This window comes from Prionailurus bengalensis, chromosome C1 (assembly GCF_016509475.1).
Source record: "Prionailurus bengalensis isolate Pbe53 chromosome C1, Fcat_Pben_1.1_paternal_pri, whole genome shotgun sequence".
In the NCBI taxonomy this organism is placed as follows: Eukaryota; Metazoa; Chordata; class Mammalia; order Carnivora; family Felidae; genus Prionailurus; species Prionailurus bengalensis.
The window spans coordinates 78,403,424-78,416,206 of NC_057345.1; the positions used below are offsets into that span (position 1 = coordinate 78,403,424).

The window sequence follows — 12,783 nt, forward strand, 5'->3', positions numbered from 1 at the left end:
ATTATGATGGATGTGATGGATGAATATCTCCTGTTATAATATGGCCTGACTACCACTGACCAACTTTAGTAGCTTGCTCAAGGGAAAGCCAAATAGAAGTAGCCAAACTTGTTTTAGAGTTCTGTTTGGCTTTCCCTTGAGCAAGCTACTAAAGTTGATGAATGGTAGTCAGAGACAGATATCATATGATTTCACTTAATTGTGAAATCTAAAAAGCAAAACAAATGAATAAACAAACAAAAGGCAGAAACAGACCCATAAATACAGAGAACTAATGACTGACAGAGGGGGAGGGTGTGGGTGTGGGCAAAATGGGTAAAAGAGAGTGGGAGATATAGGCTTCCAGTTGTAGAAAGAATAAGCCACAGGAATAAAAGGTACAGCATAGGGAATATAGTCAATGGTATTGTAATAGTGGTGCATGGTGACAGATGGTAGCTACACTTGAGGTGAGCATAGCATAACATATAGAGTGGTTGAATCACCGTGTTGTATTCTTGAAACTTAAGTAACATTGTGTGTCAACTATACTAAAAAAAATGTCATTGAAATAAAAGCATGTTGTAGTAGTGACAACAATGATCAGGCTCACTCCCCTTATAGTATTTTCCTCTCTCTTCGGTTGTGGTAAGCAAGGCTCTGTTTCTCACTGGTTCATCTTTCCTATAGCTACTAGGTCAGCAGTGGTGGCTTACTGCTGGAAATCTCACATTGGAAATAAGGATACATTTCTTTTTGGCTCAACTGTTTTGTTTGGTAAAGCAAGGTTTTCTAATACTAAAATGAAGGAAGAAAGTTTCTCCTGACAGATACTGGGTTTTATCCATATCCTTTATTATCATCACACAATATTTTTTTGCTTTCCCCTCTTGTACCACGTATCAAATTGACTGTGTCAAATTACCACCTACAATGGTATTAGTATCATAGGATATAAAGCTATAGGAAGGCTAAAGGGAATTTAAGAAAATTGAGGCTAAAAAGGATTTAGAAATTTTGCTTTTTAAAAAACTGCACCTTAAAAATTTTTTTTATATTATAACAATCTACAAAACAAATTCTTTTTTCACATTCACATTAGCTTGTATTGTGGACTTGGGTAGATGTTTGTGTGGGTAATATAGTACAGTAAAAAGATCATGGACGTCGGTGTCATTATAGGTAGTCCAGTATCCAGTCCTAACTTGCTACATGACTTTAGGGTCATTGTGTATCTTCCCTGAGTTTCCTAAAGTTGTTGAAAGGATTAAATGAGATATAGTGCTTGGTATGTAATATATAGTGCTTATTAATATTTGTCTTTTCTTTTTTCCCTAGATTAGATTGTTCTCATTTTCTAGAGACAAATGGGTTCAAGCAAGGTCCATTACCAATACCAGGACAGCAATGCCTGCTTTTGCTTGATCAGCAGCCTTTTTTGGAACTGTGCCACTGTTGTATGTCTGCAGGATGTTTCCTGCAGTAGATTAGAACGAAATCCTGTCTGTCCTCACAGAAAAGAATTACAGTGTTTTTAATGAGTTGGTAACTCATAGACCTATAATGCATATGATATTTTTCAAAAGGGATAGCCTTCAGTAAATGGAGGTAGGAATAGTAGAGTCCTGTAATCCTAGTTCTACCTGTGCCCCAGTATTGGGAGGTGGTAGGAAGTTGTCCAGTTTTCATGGACAAAGGTGGAAATTCTCAACATCCTATACTGGAAATTGAACCACAGCCAGTATTTATATAACTGCACACATTTCAATTTTTATATAAATAGAAGTCTTCCATTGGTGGCTTGAGGCTTTAGAACATAAATCTGGATTTTCTCCTCTCCCTTGGGAGATTCCTGGGATTACACTAAATTTTCAGAATGATCTTTTGAAATATAAATTAGATATATGTATTTCTCTTCTGACTAAAATTGCTCAATGCCGTCTCATCACAGTGAGAATTAAACTGAAATCTTTACCACCAACCTATAAGACCCTGTATGATCTGGCTCCTGGGTTTTTCCAGACCATCCCACCTAAATTAACTACAGCTCAACTCTCCAGTTACCCTCTTTTATATTATCTTGTTATGTTGTTTTCATGGCCCTTTTCACTATTAAAAGTACCTTTTTTATATATATTTGTTTACATATTTACTGTCTATGGTCTCCCTCTACAATGAAAGCTTCTTGTATCTTCGAGGTCTAGAATAGAGCCTATTATTCAATAAATAATTGAATGTGAATGAACAAACGAATGAATGAGTCCCTATGTTACCTTAGCCCACAGACACAGGACCCTGAAACTTTAGGAAGCACACATAAAGCACAGAGATTTTAGTAGACTAGATGTATGTTTATTCTCTGATCTTAGAGCTCTGTCCTCTCATAGGTCTTTCTTCCCTAAATATATGTAATGTTTTCATCTCCTAAAAGCTTTTATTCTGATTACATTTATTTGTTTAAAAAAAATTTTTTTTTCAACGTTTATTTATTTTTGGGACAGAGAGAGACAGAGCATGAACGGGGGAGGGGCAGAGAGAGAGGGAGACACAGAATCGGAAACAGGCTCCAGGCTCTGAGCCATCAGCCCAGAGCCTGACGCGGGGCTCGAACTCACGGACTGCGAGATCGTGACCTGGCTGAAGTCGGACGCTCAACCGACTGCGCCACCCAGGCGCCCCTAAAAAAAATTTTTTTTAATGGTTTTATTTATTTTTGAAGGAGAGAGAGAGACAGAGCATGAGCGGGGGGGGGGGGGGGGGGGGGGGGGGAGGAGCAGAGAGAGAGGGAGACACAGAATTTGAAGCAGGCTCCAGGCTCTAAGCTGTCAGCACAGAGCCCGATGCAGGGCTCGAACCCATGAACTGTGAGATCATGACCTGAGCCAAAGTCGTACGCCTAACTGACTGAGCCACCCAGGCACCCCTATTCTGATTACATTTAAATGGGGATAGTGCTTTCAGTCTTTCCATTTAAACTGTGGGCTATTGAAGTGATTTGTTGTTTTTCTAGGTCATTTGATCATGTTTTTATAAATACTTTTAGTAAAAATACAAATGAGTTACGACACTGTGATGAAAATGCAGTTTAGTAAAACATCTGTAAAACTGAGGGAAAATGTTTTCTTGCTGTTTTTATAACCATATATTGATATATAGGCCCAAATGTCTGGATGTTCCTATCTAGTTTAATAAAACTATTGTTTTTCTTTAGTCATTATTATCTTTTGCTTGAAAAGTCAGGTCTGGAAAGAAACTATTATTTAACCATAAATGACCAATCCTCATTAACAGTAAGAAGAATAGCTCTTGAAATTTTGATGGAAAGTGCATTGAATAGTATATATTCTAGTAATTACGCTAGTGTTTTAGATTAGCAGACTGCAGATAATGTGGCATGATTATTCTGAGATTAAATCTTGCCATATCCATAGTATGTAAATTAGAAGAGATTTGACTTTTTTTCCTAAGTATTAAAGATGTGGAGTTTTTGAACCAGCATAAACCAGTACTTGGCCATAGTGGGGGGTCAGTAAATATGTATTAAATTAATTAATACATATTTAAATTAATTAAATTAATTAAAAAATACTTACATATTTTCAACTTAGTATTCCTCTGAAGGCAATGCTATAAGTGTCCAAGTAAGCCATTCATTAAACATTCTTCAAACATGTCTTGAGCATATGTTGTATAAGGCCATAGAATCAAACACCTGAGTCCTACCCTGTGGAACTCTATTTCTTTTCTTCTCTCTTTCCTTCTTTCTTGCTTTTAGCAGATTAGATACTGTAATATCTTAAGATTGTATAATATTGTTAAGCTAGCTTAACAAACTGTGGGAGTCTTATCAGCACTGTTCCCACCCTGATTTCCACTGCAGAGCTCCAATATTGTGTGGGAGAAGAAAATTCTTCTCATCCTGGGGGTACAGAATCAATGCTGACATTCGGTTGCTACTAGAATGACAAGGATAAATAAGATACAGCCTGCCCTAGCAGGACTCAGTCTAGAAGGAGAAACAAATGTGTAAATAAAGATATCACAAGTCAGTCTGATAAATGTGATAATGGAAGTATATAGTATAGTGTACTGCTTAAGAGCCCATACTTTGGAGTCAGTAGGCCTGGATTTAAATGATAGTGTATCGCTAGCCATTTGGCCTTGGGCAAGTTACTTGATTTCAGTTTTTCATTTATAAAACAAGGCTAATAATAGTATCTCCTATTGAGTTGTTACGATTATTAAATGAGCCAGTGGCACTCAAAATGCTTATTAGCTCAGTGACTGGTTCATAAGTGCTCAATAAATGTTAGTTATTACTATGTTTACCATTCAGTGATTTTTTTTCCCTTGGAAACGTTAAGGAAACAATCAGAGATAAAGAGCCACATGTCTGGTTTCTGAAAGATGAAGGAAGTAGAGAGAGAGAATATTTTAAACAGAGTATATGGATGTACTAAGGCATAGATGTATAAGGAATTATAAGTAGTTCAGGTGCAGGAAATGAGTAGTTCATTTATCTTGGAACAGCTGCTAGAGAGGGTGAACTAGAGGTCAGATGATAAAGAACACTATACACCAGTCTAAGGAATTTGAACTTTTTTTCTATGGGCAATAGAGAATTGTTGAAGGGTTTTCACTCTAATAGCAGTGTGGGAAATGGGATGCAAAGAGATTATTTCAGGTAGGAAACTTACATGAGAGAGAAGATACAGTCATAGTACAGATTAGAGGAAAAATTTCACCTCTCCCAGAGCAGTCAGAGGAGAAACAGACAGCAGAGGCTAACTTCCAGAAATTTTTGAAGCTATAAGTGATGAGATATAATGAGGGAGAGGATTAAGATGAATCTCACAGTCTAATTTAGGTATCTAGGGGTGCCTGGGTGGCTCAGTCGGTCAGCTCAGGTCATGATCTCGCAGTCTGTGAGTTGGAGCCCCGTGTCAGGCTCTGTGCTGACAGCTCAGAGCCGGAAGCCTGCTTCAGATTCTGTGTCTCCCTCTCTCTCTGCCCCTCCCCAACTCATTCTGTCTCTCTTTCTGTCAAAAATAAATAAACATTAAAAAAATTAAAAAAAAATAATTTAGGTATCTAGATGATAATCTAGCTGAGATTTTTGGGCGGACTTCTTCCTGTTCAAAATAATATGAAAGAGTCAGTAGATGAAGTAAGAAAACATTTTCTTTGTTATTGATAAAAACACTTCAAGTAGTAAAACATGTGTTAAGGTAAGAGCCAAAGTTGACTTGCTTACTGTGTCTCCTCTATGACTACCCACCTGAAAGAAAGTCTGAAATTGGATAGCAGATGCACTTTTCCCCAATCACATCTTCAGACTCGTTCAGCAGAGAAGAAAGGAAGAAAGAAATTACATTACCTCTCATCTTGGGTTCCTCTGGACCATTGATAAGTGGTTATTGTCCATGAACCAGATGCAAGAAGCCCTGTAACAGTGCTATGAACAAAATAGGAACAGCAAAAAAATAAATAAAGACTGAATCTGGGGTCTGGGAGAGGTAGGAAAGAGGAAGGAGGCCATGAAATCAGTTTGAGATCTAGTAGTCAGTAGGACGTAAAAGTTACCACTCCAGACTACTTCTTTTTTTTTTTTTTAATTTTTTTTTTCAATGTTTATTTATTTTTGGGACAGAGAGAGACAGAGCATGAACGGGGGAGGGGCAGAGAGAGAGGGAGACACAGAATCGGAAACAGGCTCCAGGCTCTGAGCCATCAGCCCAGAGCCCGACGCGGGGCTCGAACTCACGGACCGCGAGATCATGACCTGGCTGAAGTCGGACGCTTAACCGACTGCGCCACTCAGGCGCCCCCAGACTACTTCTTTAAGTCATATCTTTTCTTTTCATCTGTAATAAGGATGTTGGCCAAGCTAGAGTGCTGGATAGGTATTACAAATTAAGAAATCTGTGCAGCATAACAAGAATCTTTTTAGTGAATAGAATTGTTCATCAGAGGCTTTAAGAAGACCAGAGGCCATTTGTCAGTGATGCTGAGGAGAGGATTTCCTAATGAGCCAGAGGTTGGACTGGGACCTCTCAGATCCCTTCTAACTCTAAAAGTTCATTAAAGAAGATGCTCAACAAATAATTAGTGATTTGCTAACATACCAATAATATTTTATAACATATAAAAATCTATAACTGTAGTTATACTTCATTTTAAATTAATGGAATAACTGCATGGATGTTATTTGAAGAACATACTCTTCAGATAAAAGTGAGATTAAAACTTTATCTTAGCTAAAATTTTATGAGTAAATAGAGTGTATTGTTGATATCAGTTTCACTTTATTTCTGGATTTGAATTTGGTTTTCTTTTATATTGCAGTATAAACCATGTAGAAATGAATGTTATGATGCATTTTATATATGGAGGAACTTTGGACTTTCCAGAGAAAACTAATGTTGGGTATGTATTATTTTTAAATCATTGTAAGTATAAAAGTATTAATACTTTGTGGTGTCTGCTTTGTTGAGCTTTGTTTTAAAATGTCAATACAGTAGAAGCTTCACTTTCATTATTTTGCCATATCATGTGTATTTGGGGAGTATCTAAAAACAGGAGGTCGCCTTATTTAGAAGAAAGGATGATCTAGCAACTCACAGTAATAAGATTAAGAAAAGACTTTATTTGACTGAGATTTTGTTAGAAAGACCTTATATTTGTTTTGGAAAATAAACGACACGTTTTTATAAAGTAAAATTGAATATCAAATTTTGAACAATTTACTATTTTGTTTTCAAATTTTAGGACTACTCTTTTAAACAGCAAGAGAAAAGTAAAAAGAAAAACCTTAAAATTAGTTTATAGACATCCTAAAAAACAACAATGGTTCTTAAGTGCTGTTTAGTGAAATGCCATGTAAGCACTGAAACTGTAGTAGAGAGAAATCTACCTTGCTCTTCCAATTTTTTGGATGTGTTCTTCTTCTATTGCTGTTTTCATACCAAACAAATGAAAGCTGCTTTTTAATTTAAATATTCATTGGTTTTTTAAATTACAAACTGAGTAAATGATTTTGGGGGGAAAATGTCATGAGTCACAGGGATTGAGTATTGAAATTTATCCCCCTGGAAACCTATAGGAAATTTTATCATGCCCTCAAGGCTTGTTGGTTTCCTAAGTACCTAAAGTGAGTGTGGTACTTGGAAATTCTTGCCAAATGAAAGAAGCAGTGGAAACTCGCTGAGGCATTGGATACTGTTTTCAGTCTTAGAGTCATTTGTAGGTATTTTCAGTATGATAACCATCAATTAATTGCCCTCCTCCCAAGTTTTTATTATAGAGATTTCTTGCAAAGAGTTTTATAACTTTTACAGCCTTTGAAGCAGCTTCCTGGACTTTGCTGAATATGTCACTGACAATATGAGGGCAATTTGAAACATCTCCAATTTACTTCATGTTATTCTCCACTAACCAAGTCATCTGACAGTACTTTCAAACTTTGACCTGTGTCCTTTTTATTATCCATAAAGGATATCTACTATGTAGGACAGAAAGTTAGAGTTAAAATAATTCAGATTATTATTATTTTTTAAACAGGCTATCTATTATTAAGACATTACTGTATATTAGTCCTTAGTTTTTAAATTGGAGAATTAACAGTCTATCTCTTTTTATTTTAGTCAGATACTCAATATGGCTGATATGTATGGACTAGAAGGATTAAAAGAAGTAGCAATCTATATTTTAAGAAGAGATTACTGTAATTTCTTTCAGAAGGTAATTATTGAGTCTCAGAAATCTTTTACCCAGTGCTTAAAGTCACCCATTATTATCTACTAGATTTTTAACTCTGATAGTGAATAGTGCTTTGAATCTTAAAAAATATTCACTCAATTTAACTAATGGGAACTCTAGTTGAGAAATAGCTCATATGATATGCTTACAAAAAAACAGAAATTAATTCAGATCATTTAAGTAAAATAAAATTGACATGGAGTTTATTGAAAGGATATAGGAGTATCCTTTATAATTCAAAGGTGGAGTGTGCAGCTGGGACTGAGTCAGGGTGGGTGGCTCAGTCAGTTAAGCGTCCAACTCTTAATCTTGGTTCAGGTCATGATCTTGTAGTTTGTGAGATCGAGCCCCACATTGGGCTCTGCACTGACATTGCAGAGCCTGCCTGGGATACTCTCTCTCTTTCTGTGTCTCTCTGTCCCTCCCTCCCCTGCTTGTGTCCATGCATTCTCTCTCTCACTCAAAATAAATAAACAGAGAAAAAAAACCACATTTATCACAAGTGTTTCATTTGTTCTTTTCCCTGAAAGTACGCTCTTCCTTCCTGTCATTTCTCTTTATAGCATCTACTTGAGATGGAATATATTTCTCTTCTCATCAAGTGGAGTATGAATACTAACTTTTAACTTTAGTTAATATAAACATAAATTTATTGTCTAAAGAAACATCTCCTACTACACATTTGTACAGATGCCATTTTGTACATTATTCTTAGATTATCTAATGTTTTAACTTACTGTGTGACTATAGGTTATTTTTTATGTACTTAATCATTTTCTAAATTCTCTACAGTGATCATATATTATTACTTTTATAATCAACAAAAAAGCAAATCTTAAAATAGTTGTTTTACATCGATATTCCCTTCTTATTGGGTACCTGAGGCAGCAGTATATACTGTATGCATTTTAATTAGGTAATTTTAATAATTTTAATAACATGTAAATTTATATTTTTGTGTTGGGTAGGACTTTCCTACCTCTGTATAAGTTGCAGCTGAAGAATCACCCCATGTACTAAAAGAGAGCCATGAACAGTTGCCTATAGCACCACCTCCACTACCACCCAGAGTTTACTGAGAAACATTAAACTCCTCAGCTACCTTTAATCAATCATTTATTCCAGCCTCTAGAAGTAAGGAAATTAGAAGAAGGAGGGTGGTCTGTGGTATCCTGAACTTTGTAGAAAGTGAATAATTCTGATGAAAGATTTTCCTTCTCTTTCGTCTGCTTCCCTCATCTTCCCAGCCAAGTGAAAGTTAGGAGGGAGATCCAAGCATATCTGAATAAAAATTAAAGATAGAGGGTATCTGCAATGAGGAGATATGTCTTATCCTTCAGATGGACATATGCCACATCTGTAAAACCAGCCCACTTTGGAGCTTCCATTAAAGAATAAAAGAAAATGGTAAGAGATTTCTTGGGAGAGCCTGAATTTCTTGGAATATGCCTCAGAAGCCAGTAAGAGTACCCTCATATGTGGAGATTTCTAAAGGGAGAAGCCAGTACTAGTTTGGCCATTAGGGACAATAGCTGTTGTCATGTGTAGAAAAAAGTAGGGGCGCCTGTCTGGCTCAGTTGGTAGAGTGTGCAACTCCTGATTTCGGTGTTGTGAGTTCAAGCCCCACATTGGGTGTAGAGATTACTTAAAGTAAAATCTTAAAAAGAAGAAAAGAAAAAAGTATGGGGAGTCCACTCCACACCCGTTACATCTGGTTCGTGGGGAGGGAAGAGGACCTTAGTGGTTCTTTGAAGATTAGAGGTTGCTGGTACAGGGCCAAATGATGCTGTGTCCCACCTAGGGATCACTGCGCATCATGAACCACTAGAAGAATCTTTATCCACTGAGGGGCTAGGGTTACATATAGTCTGCTCCTAAAGAGTCATTGGCAAAGGCCATCAACATCTTTTTTTTTTAATTTTTTTTTAATGTTTATTTATTTTTGAGAGAGAGAAACAGAGCATGAGCGGGGGAGGAGCAGAGAGAGAGGGAGGCACAGAATCCGAAACAGGCTCCAGGCTCTGAGCTGTCAGCACAGAGCCTGACGTAGGGCTCGAACTCACAAACTGTGAGATCATGACCTGAGCCGAAGCCAGACGCTTAACCAAATGAGCCACCCAGGTGCCCCAAAGCCATCAACATCTTAATTAGAGCAAACTCAGTGACATCAACCTATTTCCATGCTGTGTCTGGTTATTTATATGGCCATTCATAGCCCTCTTTCACAGGAGTTAGACCTAGAAAATGGAGGAGCAAGAGGAGACCACACCATGCTCTACTCCTGATCCCATATTTCCCCAACTATAAATGTAATCAGTGATGGGGGAGAGAAAGATGTAAAGCCAGATATAAGATAGGTGTCTAAATAGTACTGTGCTGATTTCAATCCCAAAAAATAACCAGAAAATACTGGAATTTGCCTATAATGTCATGAAGGGATGGAAAAAAGGAGAATTTGACACAGCATAGTTGGCAGCATTATCTGGGAAAAAAGTTTTATGTTAGTATCTCCTCTGAACTGAGACTCCTCAATAAATGAATTACATCTAAGATTTTATTTATTTTTTATTTTTAAAAAATGTTTTATTTTTATTTTTTATTTTTTATTTTCCTTTTTTGAAAATATGATTTATTGTCAAATTGGCTTGCATACAACACCCAGTGCTCATCCCAAGTGCCTTCCTCAATGCCCATCACCTATTTTCCCTCTCCCCCCACCCACCCCCATCCACCCTCAGTTTGTTCTCTGTATTTAAGAGTCTCTTGTGGTTTGCCTCCCTCCCTCTCTGTAACTATATCTTTTTCCCTTTCCCTTCCTCCTTGGTCTTCTGTTAAGTTTCTCAAGATCCACATATGAATGAAAACATATGTGGTTTATATATACAATGGAATACCACTTGGCAATGAGAAAGAATGAAATCATGCCATTTGCAGCAACATGGATGGAACTGCAAGGTATTATGCTGAGTGAAATAAGTCAGAGAAGGACTGGTATCATACATTTTCATACATTGTGGGGAATAAGCTTAGAAATTCCCTGGGCTTGCACCAATGGGTTAACAAGGCATAAAGAATTACAAAGCCATAGGATGCTCACACCCAAGTTTGGGTAAACAAGATTAGGTGAATAAAGGTAGAGAAGGGGGGCTAAGGCCCCCAGAATAAAGTAGGGGGAAAAGGCCCCCAGAATAGATGGGGGGGGGGCAAATGTCCCCAATATAAAGGTATATGAGGTAAGCAAGATTAGGTATTCAGGGTGAAAGCACCCCCCCAATTTAGTACTATAGCAGAAAGCTGCTTTCACAGGAAGGAAGGACCAACGTAGGTAAACAGGTAAATAGGGCTATAGACCTCTGTGCTGCAGTGAAGCTGTCGAGAGCAGAGCTGATTAACAAAAGAAAGGTGTCTTGTTAACCCTGAAGTTACTTGCTGTATCTGTCTTATCCCCTAGGCTGGCTAAGATAAACAGACATGGTGCTTCCTGTCTGCCATTAACAATCATCTGACCATCCGCCTGGGGCCAGGATTTTGTTTTGTATTAATCCAAACCCCTAACCCCAAATATCTTCAAGACCCCCTTTCCTTCGCATCCATAAGTTAGTGTTCATAGTTTCATTGCCTCTTTGTGCGCATCCATCACCATGTTTGTAAGCCTTCTGATCCTAATACAAATGGTGCAAGGACCCTCATTCGGGGCTCTTGTCTTTTCTTGGACATTAGCCATCTCTCGCTTTTAATCCTGCGTCCGCTCTCTTGTGGGACAAAAGAGAACTTTAGACTTAGAGTCTATACAATACATCTGACATTTTAAAAATAATCTCTTTTATGGATAGTCTTTGGACCATTGCCTCTAGTTTTTAGTATGTTTATAAGTATACATAGGTTGTATGCAGCTTCTTGCATTTTACTTACAATAATTCACTTGATTTTTAAAACACAGAAGGCATATTTGTTAACATTAAAACAACAGAAAATGAAATTTTAAATAGATTATCAATATGATACTTTGTTGAAAACTTTTTTCACTTTATTTTACTTGTTTTAATATATTTTATTGTGGTAACAGATATTTGAGAGAATAATTTTTGCTTTTATTGCTTGATCTTTAAACTTTTGCTTTACATATTTTTATAATATATAACTTTATAAATATATCTTTGAAAGTATAATTTTTAACTTCTAGATCTCAGGGGTATCTGGGTGGCTCAGTCAGTTAAGCATCTGACTTTGGCTCAGGTCATGGTCTCGCCATCCATGAGTTTGAGCCCTGCATCCGGCTCTGTGCTGGCAGCTCAGAACCTGGAGTCTGCTTTGAATTCTATGTCTACCTCTCTCTTTGCCCCTCCCCTGCTCATGCTCTGACTCTCCCTCAAAAAGAAATAAACATTTTAAAAAGTTTTAACTTCTAGATCTTAATTATGTAGTTTCTTGCCAGTGACTTACTTGCATGTGATAAGCCTATTGTAACACACTGCACAGTAATACAAATTTGGGTAGAAAGTCATGGGTAACTGGCCCTGAAACTCCTGACAAGCTTTAGTCATTTCATTAACTTCACAATTTTACCTTTTACACAATTAAAATTTTTGGACTTCATTTATAGAATTACAGTGAACTTTACATTATATATTTTTCAGAGAGACAGAGACAGAGCAAGCGGGAGAGTGAGAGAGAGAGAGAGAGAGAGAGAGAGAGAGAGAGAGAATCCCAAGCAGGCTCTGCACTACCAGTGCAGATGTGGGGCTTGAGCTCACACAACCATGAGATCATGACCTGAGTGGAAGCCAAGAGTTGGACTCTTAGCCAACTGAGCCACCTAGATGCCCCTTTTTTGCCATTTCTTTAAAAACATATCTTGGGTAGTGATTTAAATATATCTCTTCCCAAATTCTGCAAGCAGATTTTGAAAATGACTAAAGGTCTGTCATCCTGTTAGAAAATACTTGGAAATTAGCATTTTTATATAAGTGAAATTCTCAGAGAGTTAAAGTAACCTTTTAAGCCAGTGGTCAGTAAACCTTTTCTGTAAAAGGCCAGATAGCAAAT

The 12,783-nt window shown here is 37.1% G+C and overlaps 1 protein-coding gene across 2 annotated transcripts in view; it reads left to right on the forward strand.

The window, feature by feature from the left end:
• The window catches only part of BTBD8 (BTB domain containing 8), a 116,748-nt gene that overhangs the window by 61,287 nt on the left and 42,678 nt on the right, over nucleotides 1-12,783 (forward strand). For both annotated transcript variants that reach the window (XM_043575565.1, XM_043575564.1), the window contains exons 6-7: nucleotides 6,325-6,405; nucleotides 7,623-7,719. In XM_043575565.1, coding sequence (XP_043431500.1) covers nucleotides 6,325-6,405; nucleotides 7,623-7,719 — 178 coding nt within the window. The remainder of the gene's footprint in view (nucleotides 1-6,324; nucleotides 6,406-7,622; nucleotides 7,720-12,783) is intronic.